Here is a 21,201-nt window from a genome sequence, read left to right on the forward strand (position 1 = left end):
CTTTGTGGCTGTTTTTCTGCAAAGGGACCAGTTCGCCTGATCCGTGTAAAGGAAAGAATGAATGGGGGGAATGAATCAGCAAGGGCATTGAAGATGAAACGTGGCTGGGTCTTTCAGCATGACAATGATCCCAAACACACCGCCGGGCAACGAAGGAGTGGCTTCGTAAGAAGCATTTCAAGGTCCTGGAGTGGCCTAGCCAGTCTCCAGATCTCAACCCCATAGAAAACCTTTGGAGGGAGTTGAAAGTCCGCGTTGCCCAGCGACAGCCCCAAAACATCACTGCTCTAGGGGAGATCTGCATGGAGGAATGGTACAAAATACCAGCAACAGTGTGTGAAAATTTTGTGAAGACTTACAGAAAACGTTTGACCTCTGTCATTGCCAACAAAGGGTATATAACAAAAGTATTGATATGAACTTTTGTTATTGACCAAATACTTATTTTCCACCATAATTTGCAAATAAATTCTTTAAAAAATCAGACAATGTGATTTATGGACTTTGTTGTCTCATTCTGTCTCTCATAGTTGAAGTGTACCTATGGTGAAAATTACAGGCCTCTCTCATCTTTGTAAGTGGGAGAACTTGCACAATTGGTGGCTGACTAAATACTTTTTTGCCCCACTGTATTCAACAAAAATAAAGCCAAAATGGAGAGGGCATGTGTAATTTACTAGCTTTTTAAATCACCTTTAGCAGCAATATCTTGAAGTAATAGTTTTCCATGTGACATTTCAGTCTCACATTGGTGAGGAGGAATTTTGACCCACTCTTCTTTACAGTGTTGCTTCAGTTCATTGAGGTTTTTGGGCATTTGTTTATGCACAGCTGTCTTAAGTTGTTGGTGTGCTTGGGATCAATTTCAGCCGTCTGACAGATGGCCTCATTTGACTCTAGAATACTTTGGTATACAGAGTAGTTCATCATCGACTCAATGACTGCAAGGTTCCCAGGTCCTGTGGCTGCAAAACAGGCCCAAATCATCAAACCCACCACCGTGCTTGACAGTTGGTATGAGGTGTTTGTGCTGATATGCGGAGTTTGTTTTTTGCCAAACGATGCGCATTATGGCCAAACATCTCCACTTTGGTATTGTCTGTCCAAAGGACATTGTTTCATAAGTGTAGTTTGTTCAGATGCAACTCTGCAAACCTAAGCCATGCTGCCATGTTCTTTTTAGAGAGAAGGCTTTTTCCCGGCAACCCTTCCAAACAACCCATACTTGTTCAGTCTTTTCCTAAATGCATGGTTATAAACTTTAACATGCAACCTGAGGCTTCTAGAATCGGAGATGTAACCCTTAGGTTATTTTGCAGTTATTCTGAGCATTGTACAGTATGTCCTTGGGGCGAATTTGCTGTCCACTCCTGGGAAGATTGGCGACTGCCTTGAATGTTTTCCACATGGCCTTGTAACTCTTCCAAGATTGATGGGCAGCAACAATTGCTTCTCTAAGATCATTGCTGATGTTGTTCCTCCTTGGCATTGTTTCCTGAATGCTCCAGGCCTACTACCTGCTAAAACTTTCATAGAGATGGTCACGCTGATGATCAATTAATCGAGGGCACTGATTAGCAGCCACTTGCCAACTTAATTCCTTAGGAAGCAGTAAGGGTGTGTACACATGGTTTCTTCTTTTTGGCTTTACTTTTGTGGAGTAGATCATGACCATGTAATATGTCACATGTTCATCTGAGGTTGTATTTACTCAATTTTAAACTGCTAAGGAACAGATGATTGTTATGTCGGAATATGTTAAACCATAGATTTCAAAGAGGGTGTACTTTCTTTTTCACATGGTTATTTATACAGTTATGTACATAAATAATTGAACAGTGACACAATGTCCATAATTTTAGCTCTGTACGCCACAATAGATTTGAAATAAATCAAAGATGTGCAGACTTTCAGCTTTCATTTGAGGGTATACATCCAACATAGGTGAACATTTTTGGAATTTCAGCAGTTTTCATACATAATCCCCACTTTCTGGGGGTCATCAAAAGTAATTGGACAAACTGCCATAAAGAAAATCCAGAATTCATCCTGTTAATGCCCATGCCATTGCACTACCTCCATCATGTTACACAAATAACGTGGCATGCTGGCAAGGTCTAATGACTTCTGTTGATTACAGACTCTGACAATGATATGCCTACCACCGATAGTGTATTCTTGGCTAGACTACTACAGTTGTGTCCCATAGTCGTTCACGGATGAGCTCACCAGTCGTTCTCTTTTTTCATAATGTACTAAATTGTTGATTTACCCACTCCTAATATTTCTGCTCTCTGTTGAGTTTGGGCTTTTTCTGCCTAATGGTGGCCTGTTTTACTTCCACAGACAGCTCTTTGGACCTCATATTGAGTGATTCATATACAGCTTTCATATGCAAATTCCATATATTGAATCATCCCCATACCTTTTATCTGCTTGTTAATAAAAATAAAAGAGGGAACAGGAACACATGGCCATGTAACAGCTTTCACTCAACTGTCTAATTTCTTTTTAGCATCTTAAAATAGGTTGGGGGGGGGCGCTACATATGAAAACTGCAGTAATTCCTAAACCAGTCTCCTAATTTGGATGTAAATAACCTCAAAAAGCTAAAAGTCTCCAATTAAATCACAATCTTGATTGCTTCATTTCTAATCTACATATAATCATATACAAAATCAAAAAAATGTTGTCGCTGTCCAAATATTTATGGGCCTAATTGTACTGATGTGTTAAACTAGTAGGCCATAGATTTCCATACATGTAATTAGTGTGGAAGACCTACTTACCTAGCAAAACAAAAGTCACAATGTAGTATTTGAGTTTTGAGTCTTATTCTATGGTACTATAAAAAAAAAAAAAGCTATCAAACCATTAATATACTTATAATAAAGGGGGTGTACAAAAACAGAATAGGGTTCTATTATTGTCTAGTGGCCAAGATACTGACTGAATGCTAGTATTCACAATATATAGCCTGAAAATAAGGTAACGTATTAAAGTTTGTTGTGAACTATAAGAAATGCTTTGATTGGACCAATTGCTTTCCACAAAAACACAGCTTTCCATAAACTGTACCCCAAAAGTCTGCCAAAATGCTTAATCTTTCACAGAACATCAAGTGAGAAATAACAAGATGAAACCAGTATGTTTAAAGCAGCGGAGTGATTGCTTCTCAGATGTGGGTGGCATGAGTTGTACGCAAGTGTACCTTGGCTCTTTTCCTGGCATGTCCGTGGCTTGGATTCCGCCTCTGCATCATTGGGGGGAAAAAAGAAATACATAGACATATGAAATTCTAACAAAAAACGAACAGGACATAAAAAAAAAAAAGTCTAGATTTTATTCACTGTGGCTTTTACTATAATTCTGTCTCTTCTATTACTTTAAGAAATAACATCCTCCGTGGAATTAAGGAATTCAAAGTAACAGAAGATCGCCTGAGTTTATGTTTGTAAACACAAACTACAGTTTGCAATATTCACATTAAGATTATCGTTTAGTAATTTAGAGTGACGTGAAAAAAGTAATGAACCCTTTGGAATTACCTGGTCTTCTGCATAAATTGTTGCTGATCTACATCTACTACTGCTTAAGCTAATGACACACAAACAATGAAAATCTCACACGTCCCATGAACATGAACACCCATTGGTTGGCATCAATAATCTCAAACAAGCGCTTCTAGTATTTGCAGATACATTCTTCCTCCTTAAGCTCACCCATATTGTTAGAATGTCTCGTGCAAACAGCGCTTGAGGTAATTCGACAGCATCTATAATGTTAGGGTTAAGGCCTGGGATCTGAATGGGCCACTCCAAAAGGCGGGCTTTTTTTTTTTTTAGCGCTTGAGGTAATTCCACAGCATCTCTAATGTTAGGGTTAGGGTTAAGGCCTGGGATCTGAATGGGCCACTCCAAAAGGCGGGCTTTTTTTTTTTTTTTAGCCATTCTGTAGCAGATTCCCTTCAAAGTTTAGGGTCATAGTTGTTCTGCATCACCCAACTTCAACTGAGCTTCAGCTGGTGGATAGACACCCTGTGGCATTATCCTGTATGATAGCTTGATAAACCTGGAATTAATTGTCCCCTCAACGATCACAGGTTGTCCAGCAAAGCAGCCTCAAAGCATGATGCTCCCTCCACTATATTTAAACATTGGGATGATGTTTTCATGTGAGTATGCAGTGCCCTTTTTACGACATACATAGTGCTGCATGTTCTTCCTGAACATCTAAACCTTAGTTTCAACAGTTCACAAAACATTTCCCAGTAGCATTGTGGAATCTCAAGGTGCTCTTTGGCAAGCCTCAGGTGCACAGCAATGTTTGTTTTACTTTTGTTTTGTTTTTTGGAGAGCAGCTGCTTCCTTCATTGTGCCCTGTACTCCATACCTGTTCAATGTTTTGCGTATGGTAGACTCCTGGACAAAGATGTTCACCAGTTCCAATGAATCCCTCAAGCATTGTTTTTAACCTACTAGAGCATTCTGCATTGTGATTGTACCATTGCAATCATCTTGGCTGGGCGTCCACTTATACAGTAGAGGGAACAGCCACAGTACTAAATCGTCTCAATTAATAAACAATTTGCCTAACTGTGGATTGGTGAATATGTAAACTTTTTAAGAGTTTGCTTTATGCAAATCAACACATCAGCAGATGCTATGTTAAAGTAGCTCTAAAACACATCTTCAATCTTTTTCCATTGATTGGATTCCAGGTTTGCTTACTCCTGATTCCAGTTAGCTTTAGTTGAAGTGGCCGACCAACACTGTGAATGTTTGAATGATGTATTCAATGTGGACAAGAAGAATACAATAATGTGTGTTATTAGTTAAAACAGTTTGCGATTTTTCATTATTTTAACTGAGCTGAAGACTATCACATTTTAAGACAGATTTATAGATAAATGCTGGTAATTCCAAAGGCTTCACTTACTTTTTCTTGCCGTAGTATATAGCCTCATTGTGTTCTGCAGAACTGTGTAATGGGCAAACAAGACCTAGGGCAGCACCTCACATAACAATTTGAACTTACAGAAACGTTTGGGAGGGGGTATGCTCAAACATGCATCCGATCTAGAAGATGTTGATACGCATGAGCTTCCATGATGTCTCTTGCATTTAAATTATTTTTTTTTTTTTAAGCTTAGGTGACTCGATTTTACTGTAACTTATTTGGAAAACCTTTTCTGGTACCAATATAGTAATTTTCTATTGATTTGTTTTTGTCTTGCTTGTCTTAATGTTATATTTTTATGTCCCTTAACAAATCAAGTTATTGCTGTAGTTTAAGATTCTTAATAACAAGAAAATTACTAATTATAGCAAAGTAAATGATGGACCAAACATTCTTGTGCTATTTACTGTGTCACTATAAGACAAAATGTTATTTTGGTAGTTATGTATATTGCCTCATACAAACCCTTCACAAATAGGGATATTTCAGGTTATACAACAGACTTTATAAATTGTTTGGAGGACTGTAGAGCTCTTAGAAAAGAGGAACAGACTGACATTTATTATGACAAAATTACACAAAGTGTAAATCTTGTATTACGGCCCACTGTAACGGATTTCACTATGCATTATAAAAGGGCCTGTCCAGGCAAGGCAATTTTCAAAAACTCACTCTTAACTACATACTATACAGAACCAACCAAGCTCCTCTAACACTACAAGCTTGCTGCAGTTGGCCCTAAATAGTACTAGCAGGGAGTCGCAATATTTAACTTTTGTTCGAACTTCCACAAAGAATAAACCCCAAAGTGACTGAATCAGTTGTTCGCTCACCTCTGCTACAGTTGATAACCATTATGGATCGGATCTGTTACATGCACTGAAAATATTTTGTGTTCCTCAAAGAGTGAATTAATCATGAACTGCGTAATAACCTGTGGTTCTTGGCGCGAGTTAAGGTCATCCGATTCTTGCTCCTCTTTACTTGGTGACCTAGACACAGCTTTACTTCTGTTGACCGATTCCTCAACCAGGCGCTTTTCTGACTCTTTCATGATCTCCAGAGTTTCCTGGGTTGTGTGGCCATGGGACATCTTCAGCATAGCACAGAGCAGAAAGAACAAAACCTGCATAAAAAGTCAGAATAAAGGGTAAGAGCGAGCACAAATACACAGTAGAGCTTGACAAACGAGTAGTATAACCTGACAGTCTTCAGTAGATACACTACACAGTTAAAAATACTGGTCTTCCATATGGCGACTGGGAGAAATGTATGAATGTCAGCCTTAAGTAAGCAAAACACCAGCTAAGGCCTAGAGGTGAGTGAAAATGCAACTTAACACCCTGCGCAAACTTCTTCAGAAAACAAAGAGGTCAGTTACATCATCAGTAATGACATTCATACCAACTAACATGATGTTTACACCAAGGCACACGTGACATTGAAGGGAGTAATTAGATAAAAAGTAAATGTATAAACGTGTTGAGTAGATTTTCAACAACCACTTTTGTAGCTCAGTGTGTTGCCACAGGAGGTTCCAGAAATACTTCACGACTTTCTCCTACCTTTTGTGAAACCTCCGGGGAGTAGATCCGTTACACAAAAGATATAGCAAGAGAAGCTGAACAGCAGCTGATTGCCTAGCCACCTGAGTTTTCATGAAAAATAATAAAAACAACCCACAGAAGGTTATTCTCTTCTCCAGTCTCTGGCTATTTGTCACTTGTGCTGCATTAGACTTTATTTACCACAGCTTAATTTTAGTTTAAATGTAGCGGTATGAAAACATCGTTATTTTTTATAACCATAAGATGCAAAGATATTGTTTATCAGTAGTAAAAAACAAACTAAACATTATCTGATCTACTCTATACAAAGTACATATAATCAAGGCAGAATTTCCTATCTTAAAGAACATTGTCATACAAAATACCTTTGTTTAAGGCAGGACTCAACAAACTCCAGATGCCAGGTCGCTATGGCGACCACAAACCATTTTCTGGCACCCAGGGTTTTGCAGGGCTGCCATCATGAATCCAGCACCCTATGTTTTCCTGCAGGGGTGTAGGGTAGCAGGTGCAGTTAGGCCCCCATCGAGGTCACGTATCGCATGGCCCTCGCATCATCTCCACAGGAGAGCATCTGGTGCCGGATTTACGATTGCATAAGATGGGCAACAGCTTGGCCGGTCTCCACTAGGTGAGAGGGGGTTAATGTATGCAAGTATATGTATAGCTCATACTGTAGTCAGTGTGTGTGTGTGTGTGTGTGTGTGTGTATAGTGCTTGAGTCCGTGTATGTATACTGTAGTCAGTGTGTGTGTGTATATGTATAGTGCTAGAGTCCATGTATGCAGACTAGGCAGTGTGTGTGTGTGTGTATATATATATGTATAGTGCTAGAGTCTGTGTATGTATACTGTAGTCAGTGTGTGTGTATATGTATAGTGCTTCAGTCCGTGTATGCATACTGTAGTCAGTGTGTGTGTGTGTGTGTGTGTGTGTGTGTGTGTAGCGCTAGAGTCCGTGTATGTATACTGTAGTCAGTGTGTGTGTGTATATGTATAGTGCTAGAGTCTGTGTATGTATACTGTAGTCAGTGTGTGTGTGTGTATATGTATAGTGCTTCAGTCCGTGTATGCATACTGTAGTCAGTGTGTGTGTGTGTGTGTGTGTGTGTGTAGCGCTAGAGTCCGTGTATGTATACTGTAGTCAGTGTGTGTGTGTCTATATATGTATGGTGCTTGAGTCCGTGTATGTATAGTATAGTCTGTGAGAGTGTATAATGGAGTATCAGTGTGTATGTGTCCATAGTGTTTCTGACAAAGGACTGTAACATCTGGAGATTCACACGGATTAAGTTACCCGAGGACTGTTTTGTACGTACTCTTACCGTTATTTTTGTATAAGCGCTGTGAGAGTTTGTTTGGATTAAATATAAATTAAATTAATCAGTTATGTCTTTGTGCTCTTATTTTGAATTTATAGCTTTTGGGCTAGTCAGAGTGAATGTGCAAATTGCTGAAAGTCCAAACTGATGCAAAATGAGTACTGCCTGTATATTCAACGACTGACTGTCTATTGCTTCAGAATGATCACACTGTACTACAAAATACGTACGAAGTTCAAAAAATTATGTAAAAATGCTCATAAATGTAACCTTCAAAAAACAAACATTTTCTGTGCCAGAAGGGCGAACACCACACATCAGATCAATGAGCTGCTCACCAGTGGTATCAAACAGTTGAAGGATTGCTACTTTGTGGGCTACTGTCACAGAAGCCTTTGTTGCTTAGGGCTCCTGTGGGTGCCAACTTCCTCCCTACAGAAGGGGCTCGTGGGGACTACTTGTTCCCCCCTGGTACAGAGTGCCACATTTCCCCCAACTCCTAGAGACTCTAAAGACTGTGGAGCTCAGATACAGACTTGGAGTACCAGCCTTTTGGAAGGAGGCCTTAATCTCCATCGAGTCAAAACTTACAGGACAGAAACCTCCATGGCCAGAAGTCACAGAACCTTGCGCGTTTACCATGTCCCCCACACACTACAATAACAACCACCTACTTGGCTGATGTGGGCTGAATGCAGATACTGAGCAGGGTCTGAATAAGAACTGTGTGTGTTTTGCTGCTACTATTGGATGTAAATTACCCCCTTGTACTTTTTAAATACTGCTGTGTTTCCTATTAAACAGAGTTCCTGATTTTACCCTCAAACATCTAGTCTTGGCTGATGTTTGAGGGGAAGGCGAGAGCGGACGACATTCTGACATCTGCCGGTAATAAGCATCAAGAGATTCGGCGGTCAGAGTAGCGGAGGAGGCTGAGTTAGCGGATAACCGAGACCAGTTACAGTTGCCTAGGAAAGTCGTTTATGTTGTGAGTTAATACTAACTTGCATTGGGGCAGTTTCCTTTTAAAACACCACAATCATCAATTTTGGTGCATTAAAAACTAGGATATGATAAAATTCCTGCAATTTACTAGTGAATGGGTTGAATGAACATATATAGGTAAGACAAATCCTTTGGGTTTCTTCTTATTCCTGGCTGGACTTTGTCTTGTGGATGTGTTACAACGTGTAGCGACAACTAAAGTGTTAATGATTGTGACAACCGTTCCAGTCAACCAGAAGGTGAAAAAACCTGATCTTTTTCCCACACATTCTGTGACAAGGGATAACTGCCCAGCACTGCGGTATAAGCCTCCTTTCCACCGCATTGCACGCCTCCTTTGTGCGATTTCATTAAGAATTTTCTAAAAGGCAGGCTGTTTTATCTGTATGAATGATTCAGCCTCAGTCCCCCAGGACGACGTGGGAGGCTGTGAGGAGGACATGATCGTCTCTGACAAGAGTGCGCATGCAAGAGCAAATAAGCCCAGTGATACTAGGAAAGAGAAAAGGCGAGAAGCAGGTAAAAAGAAAAGAAAAAAAAAGAAAAAAATGCGAAAACCATCAAGGATGAAAATTTTAAATAAGTAAAACCAAGAAAAAAATGGTTTGTTCTCCTGATGCGACTTACATCCTAGCATGCTGCTCAAATAAAGCATTTGGACAACACAACCGAGTTACCTACCACAGGACTCATCAATTGATATAGACATCAAACACAACCAGATCGGAGCGAACGCGACATTTTATCTTCTTAACCCTTTTTGTCTATATGACTTTTTCTTACTACCATTATACTGGTTGCTGAACCTTCTGTAGCCATTCAGGCAATTAAATCCAAGATTAGCCCAGAAGAGACTTTCAATGAACACTGTATGCAAATTGCTCCAATAAAGGCAACAATGGGTATAGACATTCATTGCACTGCGCCGAGGTTAGAAACACAGATGTACAGAAGAACACAGTTTGCGGGCGCTCACAGGGTGAATATGGCCTATGTCTAGCGGTATGCACAAAAAGAAAAACCTAAACCTAAGTCGTGTGTGATGACTCTACAGCAGATAGTGTGTTCTTTTCCAATGCACTAGAAGTATTAGGTCTGCCTTACATAAAAAATTAACAGGTATAGCGTGGAAACATTACCAAGAAAAATGAAGTCAAAATACTCCTAATAATTAGTCTTAGTAACAAATGAAGTAACACACGCATGATGCATACCAAATCTGTACAGGTTTACAAACCAGTCCAAAAAAACCCAAAAACTTTATAACTGGAGGTTCTCTGGTCACACAGCTCACAGTAATGAACTCTTTGCAATGGACCCACCGCAGTAGTTTCCCGTAGAGGTCTTATCCGGACATCAATTTCTCTAAAGGGGTTTTGTCAATATTAATAGTTCTTCCAGATTTACAGTGCAAAATTGTTCCCAGGACAGAAATAAACTCTTATTTGGGCTCTCAAAAGCACACACAAAACAAATGTTTTAAGAGACCACTGATCTTCAGGAAACTGAAAACGTTCAGCGCCCCCCCCCCCCCCCAGCACAAGAGCGGATCATTAAGTTGGTCCACGTTTATTATATGTTTGATGTAAACACTGACCAAACACACATCAAACCAAGCTAAAACACATGTAATAAGGCTTCACACCTTTTAAAGCAGATTTATAAGCCATCAAAATAGGGGGGCAGTGAACGTTAACATAAAAATATAAATAAAATATACAAACACACAAAGAACATTAAAAACACACTTTAACCCCTTCGTGACAAAGGCTGATTTTACTTTTTGTACCCTTCGTGACAATGGCCGTTTTAACATTTCTGCGCTGCTCGTGTTTAGCTGTAATTTTCTTCTTTCCCCGTTTACTGAACCCACACACATTAGATATTGTTTCTTCAGGACAAGAAGGGCTTTCTTTAGATGACATTGTTTTGATTGTATCATATTATTTATCTCCGGAGCGGTCACAGTCCATCCTGGGGTAAGTGTTTGGTGTCGCTGGATGCCTTCTGATCGAGGCATTCCAGCGACACCATTTAAGTTTAGGAGGTGATCATTGATCGCCTCCTAAACGTTTTTAAAACGGGCGTTGACGCCCCGGGGAGGGGCCAGAGATGGCCCCTAGTGCCGATCGTGGCGTTGCTGAATGCCTCGAGGTCGAGGCATTACAGCAATGCCGTTTGGGTGCAGAAAGCAAAAGTAGATCGCTTTCTGCACCTGTTTAAAGACATGATGGTCCTGGCACGTCACTTGTCGTTAACCGTTTGTTTTCCGGTGACGTGCCAGAACCGGCAATTGTCATTAAGGGGTTAAGCGACACTAGTCCAGAACAAGGGACTGTGCTTTTGCAAGCTTACAATATATTTGAAGGTTGAGGAGAAATGAGAGCGGAGAGTGACTGCTTGTGTGAGGATTATTGGAGTAGAGTGATGCAGATTAGTCGGCGGACAGAAATCTCGTAGGTGGGGAGAACAGATGGATTCTTTCAGGATGCCGCAGGGGTCTGCAAATTTGGTTTGTATCTAGGAACAAACTTTTTCTTCTTCCCCAGTCATGTTTTTATTTTTTTATATATTACTCCCTGGTCTGCCGTTAAAGGTTGTTTATTGAGGCAATACAACATAAATCAACTTTCTTCAATGCTGCACCACTTTGTACTGTACTGCAGTTAGCCGCTTTAAGACAAAGGGTATTTTGCACCATAATGACTGAAGCTTGTATGTTTAACCATCATTATTACACTTAGAAACACACACACAAATGCTCACAAACACTTTCACCTCACAGAAACACACAGCGACATTCTACACGCATGCACACACATGCTAACACCATACACTAATACACAACCTATATGCTGACACTCATGCTAATACCAGACTAACATACACAACACCATACACGCTAACACTATACTCTTATACAACTTGCACAAACTATCCAACAACATACACACTGGCTAACACTAGACATATATAAAACCACACACTAACACTATGCACGCATACATTCCAGCACTACAATACAGTAGATTATATAGATATATCTGAAAGTGTTGCATCATTGCAACTTATTTAATAACACTTATGTAACACAGTCTCCTGCAGGATACGGACTATAATCAGATGAATGCTTACCAGGGGATATACCTGGCATCATTGACTTCTTAATCCCTGCAGCTAAATGCAGGCGCTTAGAAGCTTTTGTAATCAAATACAATTGGGTATGGAGTAGGGCTGCAACTAACGATTATTTTAATAATCGATTAGTTGGCCGATTATTTTTTCGATTAATCGATTAATCGGATAAAAAAAAACAATATGCAAATTTTTTGTTTATTTAAAATAATTTAATGAACTGGATGTTAAAAAACAACTTAAAATTTACATTAACATTCTTATTTTGTTATGATGTAATAAAAAAAACAATATTTTCAAAGTACAAAAACCCAAACACAATATTTATGAAACAAAATAACCCCAAACATTCTGAAAAGAGGTGGACTATTACTGTTCAAGAAACTTTGCACCCAGCACTTTGCACCCGGCACTTGGCACCCGGCCCTGGCACTTTGCACCCAGCACTTTGCCCCACCCCTGGCACTTTGCACCCGGCACTTTGCACCCGGCACTTTGCCCCAGCCCTGGCACTTTGCCCCAGCCCTGGCACTTTGCACCCAGAACTTTGCACCCAGCACTTTGCACCCAGCCCTGGCACTTTGCACCCAGCCCTGGCACTTTGCACCCAGCACTTTGCACCCAGCCCTGGCACTTTGCACCCAGCACTTTGCACCCAGCCCTGGCACTTTGCACCCAGCCCTGGCACTTTGCACCCAGCCCTGGCACTTTGCACCCGGCACTTTGCACCCAGCCCTGGCACTTTGCACCCAGAACTTTGCACCCAGCCCTGGCACTTTGCACCCAGCCCTGGCACTTTGCACCCAGCCCTGGCACTTTGCACCCAGCCCTGGCACTTTGCACTGTGCCCCTGCACCCAGTCTCCAACTCTGCCCTGCACCCAGCCCTGCCCCCACATTCTGCCCTGCCCCCACACTCACACCCTGCACCCACTCTGCTCTGCACCCACACTCACACTCTGCCCTGCACCCAGTCTCCAACTCTGCCCTGCACCCCCACCCCCACTCTGCCCTGCACCCAGTCTCCTGCCCTGCCCCCACACTCACACCCTGCCCTGCATCCCCACCCCCACCCTGCACTCAGTCTCCTACCCTGGCCTGCCCCCCCCACCCCCACTCTGCCCTGAAACCCCACCCCCACCCCCGCGAATCGCTCTGTGCGAATGGAGCCACTCGCACAGAGCGGTTCGCTCTGTGCGAATGGAGCCACTTGCACAGAGCGAACCGCTCTGTGCGAACGGAGCCACTCGCACAGAGCGAATCGCTCTGTGCGAACGGAGCCACTCGCACAGAGCGAATCGCTCTGTGCGAACGGAGCCACTCGCACAGAGCGAACCGCAACTAAAAGAAGGCGCGTGTAGCGGAAGCGGGGAACGCTCGCGGAGGTAAGTAAAAGGAGCCGAGTGCTCCAACAACGAATTGATCACTCGATTAATCGATAACGGAAATCGTCGACAACGATTTCCGTTATCGATTATTATCGATTTTATCGATTCGTTGTTTCAGCCCTAGTATGGAGACCAAAACAAAAATGAGTGTACATGAGTGTAGTGAAACCAGGAAAGATGCATGTGTCTTTGCCTTTAATTTCTATTTTCCAACAGAACACAGAAAAGGCAAGAAATGAAATCCTGCAAGGTTATGATGACAATGCTACGCAGATCTTTAATCTTATTGGTAGTACAGGTTAGCCAATCAGAATTACAGCTCCGTGGCAACCAGTTCTATCACCAGGAGCGGTGAGACAAGATATGGTACTTGCGCAGAGGAAGCTCACAGCACACAGAATAGACCTTAAGTTCCATCAGAGAACCCATACAAACATCCATTCATACCTAATAAATAAGATACTCACTATTATCTCACCAGTATTTATTCACCTATAATCACGTTGCAGCCCCAGTGCTACTATAAGAAAGTGTACATCAGTGTGGTTAAAGTTATTATTTTGTACACTCAAATTAAATTCCATGTGTACTAATACATTTTTCCTTAAGCCTAATGAAGATTTTTAAAAGATTTTATGCATACATTTTGATACTATTGCCACTACATTTTCAGATGACTTCCCAACTATCAAAATGTCCTAATCAGAAAGCGGTCAATAATTTGAAGCAGATTACATATATTTCACATCGCTGATAATTTTGATAAAATAAAATTATACTTTAAAGGCCAACAATGCGTGTGGGTGTGTATCTATAGATATATATAGATATATACCAGGGCTTGACAAATTTGTTGTGAATCTAGGCGCCAGCTAAAAAAGTTAGGAGCCAGGATTTATTTATTTTTTAAACTAACAGTTGGTCAGGAGTGATCTGATCATCATCAGCCAACTTACTAAACTCACAGTGTTTGACCTGGAAGCACCCTGGACTTTCAGGTCAGTGCTGTTTTTTATTTTTTGTTTTTTTAACTCTTTCAATGCTGATGTTCCATTGGAGCACAGCACTGACTGATATTTAGTCCCCACAAGCTTGTGGGGACAAATGTTAACCCCTGCAATGCCACAAATGTGTCATACACAATTGTGGCATTGAAGGGGGTTAACGCTGCACTGTCGCTCTCATGGAGCGATCGGGCAGCAGGGGGGTGTTGGGGCTGGTCTCCACACATGTGGAGACCGAAGAACCCTCTCCCCTGTCCCTGAAGCTGCCTCTGGCAGCTGGGACGAAATGGCTGGTCTATAGACCAGCCATTACAGGGGAAGTCTCTTTGATGACTGCTGTAGGCTTCCATACCTACAGGAGTCAAAGGGCTTGCGGGAGCTCGTTTTTGCTGTTGCTCCGTACAAAACGGGAATTAACCCCTAAAATGCCGCGGCATTGAAGGGGTTAACGATGCACTGTTGCTCTCATGTGTGGGGACCTAATCAACACACAACCCCCTTCCCTGAAGCTGCCTGTGGCAGCTGAAAACACGATTGCTGGTTTTCCTGCAACCACGTTTTCAGCCTACAGATCACTCCGTGGGAGTATTCTCAGGCTCAGGGGCGGGCTTGGAGTGGCTGTGCTGGTCTGCCCAGACTCCTGAGCAGACAGCAGCAGCAGCGCCCCCGCGTGGTAACGCGGGGGCAATTTTTTGTGGATGTAAGAGGCTGACAAACACCTAGGCGCCAGGACAAAATTCTGTCGCCATGGCGACCTGACGCCTGGGATTTGTCGAGCCCTGATATATACAAACACGCACAAATATATACATATGCACACATTCATGCAGCAAGGCTCCAAATACAAAACGGGCAGTACGAACACAAGGCATTACCCACTAGATACATGGACTACCAAATGTTGAATTCCAATTGCTATTAAGTGCTACGACTATGTAAAGGCATCATGTCACTATTGATAGTTAAATTAATAAGATTACCGGTACTTTCTGCACGGGTCCTAAACACAGACTGCGTGTCGCTTCAGGAGTTATATATTTCCTTCACGTATATATACTCCCCAGGACCCTCTACATGTGATGGGTGAGTTCAAGTTGGCTTGTGTGTGGCTTGGATCATTATGGCATGGCTTGGCTCGCCCATGACGGACTACAACATCCAACATAATCAGCAAAGCAACGGAAATAAGTGCTGGTACACCATGTCAGACATCGTCCAACAAGAAGGAAAAGTCTGACACTCATTTTCACATTTGACTGTAGAAAACCGAGGCACCTTCTTCACATTGTTCCAATATGTCCAAATATACAATGTGGGCAAATGCCACATAAGATTGGCAGCAAGGTCACTTTTAAACAGAAAAGCAATGATTTCATCGTGTATGTATTTTGATGCGTCTGATACCCTTACACAACACTACAGAATATGTTCCAGCCCTATCACCAAAAGCAATAATTCCTGCTTTAGAACTAACATTCTGCCAGAACACAGAAACAAAAAACCTCAGAACCTGAGAGACCAACAAAGTATCTTGTTAGCAACTGGGTCTTAAAAAGAAATTCTTTCATTTAAGATGTTACTGTGTTCCAAAATAAACTTTTTGTAAGAAAAGAAAAAATAGCAGCTTTGGAAAACAACAAAACAAAAGTGAGAAAAGCTAGGAAATCACACCAGCAATCACGCTATTAAATTAGACTAAAAATAGAAAAACTTGCAAAAGGCAAGAAGTATAAATTGTCACCTAAGCATAACCACTGAACAAGTTGCATAGAATTAAAGTGGAAGAGCCAATAATAAGGCTTTTTGTCATCCACATATTAAAACTACAGCACACAAACTTTAAAGCCAATGAATTGATTAAAAATATATATTATGTAATTAAAATAGGACTATTTTATTTTAAAAGTAATATTGATGGCAGGTGTGTGATTAACACCTCCCTGTCCTGAAATAACCTCACATTTCCTAATTTTCCGCAGACAAAGTAGATTTCTTAACATTGGCTATTTTAACATTGGAACTGAGAAGGTATAGAAGAGCTTCTCACCCAACTAGTCTACTCAATTTCCATCGCTGTAAGTTCAATTTGGTTGCTGGCTTTGCTTTTCTAATGGTTTTAGTCACACAGTGCCTTTAAAACATTGCATTCATCTTTAGGACTTCTGCTGGAAGGCTATTCGACTATATGTTGAACATACTCAACAGCCAGAAACAATAGCCCAATGCATTGCAATACTTCCATAGAACTCACATAATTCTCTTCCAGATTCTCCTTTTAAATGCAGGTGACATTTTATACCATACACATTGCCACAGTGCCATTTTTTATGCTTCAATACTGTGAGTAGCAAAAAAAACCCCAAAAAACAATGTTCAATATATCAAAGATTCAATTTAAGGGGATCCATTGGAATTGAGAAAAACACTAGCTGTAAATCACGTGGGAATGACATCCTGCAATTTCCATCATGATGGTTAAACAGCATCTAGTAACCTAGTAAAAATACTTCTCTCGCCTATGAATCTTATTGGCTCCTTCATGTGTTTATGGAGGTCTCTCTTCACTAAACAGGAAGCTTGCACGAGAGCTGAACATTTGACTTCATTCCTATCATTGTCCATTTTCAAGGGCAGACCCAAGTTTGCAAGAAAGGCTCAGCAGGCCCTCCTGAATACACGGGTAATATGATGGATTGCCTTGATAATAAAAAAACTACCTAATCAACACTGCTACGAGAACTGAAGGCTTTGCATTTTATAGATAACTAGAAAGAGCTAGTTAAAAAAAAAAAGTATTCTGTGGTAAAAGTAATGGTTATACAACAATCAGGCACACCTAATAAACAATTGTTTCAAGGTAATTAAAAACATCTACGTGCATAAAACATACCTACATGCAACTTACATACAATCACCCATCAGACAGTAGGTCCCACGGCACAATTCTTTTCATAAGCGCAGAAAGCACCCCTCTTGCCAGCAAGGCCGAGTCCAATCAATCATAAACAGAGCTTATAATTCTCTCTGCTTCCATCCCTCCTCCCTCATGTTTATTATTAAGTTCTTCTAGCCTGCAGGGAGCAGGGCACGGGATGCAAGCCACGGAAGACTGCAATGCAGACTTCGTGCCAACTTAAGGGTTAACACACTCCTTATTTAGCATGGGAACTGCCACAGACGTCACAACTGTCACATGGCAACCAAGACATAAGGGTATCCTCTACAGGAGATCCCTACATGGCTAGCAATTAAAAAAAAAAAAAGTCAAGGATGTTTTCAACCTGTCAAGGTCACTCTTTGTGTCCATGTCCCACACGTATGGGTGTTTTTCAGAATATTCTTATTGACCATGAGCGATCATACTCCTTACAGCCTCCTCCCTCCCTCTTCTCTTCATGCTGCCAGTGTGCGTCATAAGGACGGAAATCCCAGCTGACGTAGATGCATCAGGGCAGATGCCGTGCAGCTTGTTTAGGAGGAGGAGAATGCAGAGAACATTCTCACAATAGAGAACAGCAGTTTGGAGGAAGCAGAAAGAACAGCATTTTGCAAGAACGTCTATATACAACAACCTTGGAAGTAGGCTAGATGAGGGTTTCCACGACATTTGAAAATAGATTATTCGGTCTGATTAATGTAGTAATGATTCTTAATATTTCAAACTGGTAATGTTTAATAAGGCAACAGCACAAATACATTTTTCACAGCGCACAAACATTCCTATAGATTTAATGGCAGTCTGGTGCACTGCTCTAAACTCCGAGCAGTAGGCAGCACATAGATCACGGAGTGTGTACAGATACGGAAAAGAAATCCACACAATGTTAGGACACGCCACATTTTTAGCTTTTCCTTTAAAATACTACATATATAGGGTACTACATTATTCAAAGCACATGGATATTTCATCACAGGCCAGAAAAACTTCCTGTCTATAAAAAGTGGCATTACTTGGTACCCTGTTCAATGAGTGACCGCCTGAGATTCACATGTTTGAGAGATCTACCAAAGGCAACTCCAGAGCGCTAAGAGGAAACTGACTCGCGAGAAAGCTTTCGATTCTCCAGTACTAACAGAAATGTTTTTTTTGGAAATAATAAGTGGTGGTAGTATAATACGTGGAGTATGACCAACCCTAATCAGGACAAACGAAAATACATTTCAACATTTCCAATGGTAGAAGTTTAAAGCAGCATATGACACAAGCCAGACAATACCTATTCCATAGAAGTTTTCCTTTGCCACTTATCCTTATGCTGCTAGCTACAGGGATAGGGGGTAAATATTCCCCTGCAGGTTGGTGGGAACATGTTTGTGATTAGCAGGTGGCGGTGGGGGATTTGTGAACGCTGCAAGCAGTTGTCGGTCTTTTTTTTTTTTTGCCTAATTAAAAATAAAACAGAAGCTAGACAAGGAACTCGGCACATGGCAAGAGTTTTGCAGACATTCAAATGCGACAAGGAGGAATAGCAAAGAAGGTGGGAGAAAAACTGTCGTACATCTCAATCTGTCAGTTCACTTATGTACCTTTTAGAACCATATGCTCCAGACAGGAGAAAAGTTTGTGATATACTTTAAAATAGGAAAACATTTTGATCAGTGGTTTAGATACCAAGAGGAAAAGGGTCAGGATAGATTTCTAGCAGATTAAATAAGGTCAAAGGTACTTTAATATAAGCTCATTTATCTTGGACCATGCCGGGGATCATTGTGTTCCAACATTTCTACTAAAGCAATAACTTAAAAGGAATCTACCTTGATAAAACCAAATTCCACTGGTGTATTGATGGAGGACTATGTGAAATCTATAGGAGAACGGAAATGTTCAATTGGAGAATACAGTTTTAGAGGAATAAAATAAAGGCTCAACGAGATGCTGTTACTAACCTATTTTCACAAAGTGAGGAGCCTCTGTCAAACCTCTGGGGGCTTCATATTTTCTTGGCATTACTATTACCTTGCAAAGAAGGACAGACTTTTTTTTTACCCACATAAAAGGGATCTACATCTACATTCTATCAAAAAGACCAACAATTACAGTGTCAATTATGCACTGAAATAGAAGGTAAATAGTATATGGAGGGATGTACAAAGTGCAGAAGACCAGGTTAAAACCTTCTTTATGCAAGCTTAGCAATACGAATACGCTAGCATCTCTCTGACAGTGGGAATCCCCTCCATACCAAAGGCACATTCATGACGCCATCAAATCCATGAATGAAAGAACGAATGAATGAAAATTATTCGCCATGGCTCATGAATCACTTCAGCTGTGAGGGGCTCAGTTTGCAGAGTATCTGCATTGGTTGTTTCTGAGATGCTGCATATAGCTGCTCGAATGACAGTTTAAAAGGAGAAAATTGGATGCGAACAGCAAAAATCAAACCTGCAGACCGATCTCTGGTCGTGCTTGAGTTCTACCGTACATAATGGAAGAAACATAAAACATTTGCAATGGTATCCTAGATAAAGCTCTCTTTCATTCACAGATCTGAAGCACCGACAAAAAAGCAGCTAAACAGTCTTGAGAACAGTTCAATCAAACTGTTATGCCATGTTAATACAAAGCTGATTAAAACAAGCCAAGAAGAGAATACAGAGAGCCAGCATTACATTGGTGTGGATACATTACAGCCTAACCCTTTCAGGCCTCTGAAGGGCCAACCTTTTATGAATGGCCTACAACAATCTTTAGGTAATAAGGGGTGGACTGTCAGCCATTGCATACAGATCAGATACACTCACCGTCAGGTGGGGGTAAGAGGGATTGTTTCTGAAAGAAATCAGCTGTTCCACCCTAAGAACGAGATCATCGTGAGGCACAAGAGCAGATGGATTTTAAAAAATACTCAGAGAGAAAGGTTCTGAATCCTATTTTTCCCCCAAACACCTCAGCTCGCCCCCACCTTCTTGCTGCTCTCTTTTGAATGGTGTGCTACGGACTCTGGCTGCCTTTCCTTTGCCAAGATAATTGCTCTGACAAGCTGCTCGGTAGCAGGGCAGAGCCCAGCTGTTCCCATCCACTGTCACACTGCGAGTTCTGCCAATAGTGGCGCTCACAGCCACCCACACACACTTTCACTCCCCTTCTTTCTCTCATTCAAAATAGTGTTTAATGGAACAGTCTCTGCAGCTGCTTAAAGAAACAGCGTGCCTTTCAAGAAACAAAGTATGTCTATTAATCTAAAGAAAATATGTAAACACACATTTGATCCTGTAACATATATCAATAGTGACATGGGTACTTCACATATTCTAGATTATTTTTGTTATGTCTTTATATGCTTATACATATACCATAATATCAGTAGAAAGTAAAAATGAGAAGAAAAGCAAAAAAAGTGGTCATGGTCTTCCCGGGTTCAAGAAGGAGATAGATCCAACACTTGCCCTTCGCTTCAATTATGACTTAAAGTACAGCGAACTAATGACAGTGATGAAAATATAATTGTATGGTAAGGAGTATGATTGTAAGCTTGCAAGCAGGGCTCTCTCCACCTAATGTATCGGTTTGTCTTAGTCTGTCAATTCTCGTCTTGTCATACCCCTTGAATAAATGTGTTGTATTAAGCGCTGCATAGATTGTTGGCGCTATATAAATAAAAGATAATATACTAGTCAACTACATTCCATCAAATATGTTCCTTGAGATTTAGTATAGTCTGTAGGGGATGGACAAAGCCATTTGGGTGAAACGTGCGTAGGGCATTCTCCCTGTATACCGACCTATTTTGGCTATTCATAATATGGGTAACGGGGAGTATTTAGTGAGTTAAAAAAAAAAAAAATCTCTTAACCCCAGAGTGTCTTATGGCATTGCAG

At 41.0% G+C, this 21,201-nt stretch overlaps 1 protein-coding gene across 12 annotated transcripts in view; it reads right to left on the reverse strand.

The window, feature by feature from the left end:
* The window catches only part of LOC149285208 (R3H domain-containing protein 2-like), a 35,978-nt gene extending 29,926 nt beyond the window's left edge, over window positions 1-6,052 (reverse strand). For all 12 annotated transcript variants that reach the window (XM_089495674.1, XM_089495672.1, XM_089495676.1 and 9 more), the window contains exons 1-2: window positions 5,894-6,052; window positions 3,212-3,253 (exon numbers count right to left, since the gene is read on the reverse strand). In XM_089495674.1, coding sequence (XP_089351800.1) covers window positions 3,212-3,253; window positions 5,894-6,052 — 201 coding nt within the window. The remainder of the gene's footprint in view (window positions 1-3,211; window positions 3,254-5,893) is intronic.
* Window positions 6,053-21,201: the final 15,149 nt, after the last annotated feature.

The sequence above is a fragment of the Sceloporus occidentalis genome, unplaced genomic scaffold, assembly GCF_023333645.1.
Source record: "Sceloporus occidentalis isolate IW3139 unplaced genomic scaffold, rSceOcc1.0.p SCAF_82, whole genome shotgun sequence".
NCBI classification, from domain to species: Eukaryota; Metazoa; Chordata; class Lepidosauria; order Squamata; family Phrynosomatidae; genus Sceloporus; species Sceloporus occidentalis.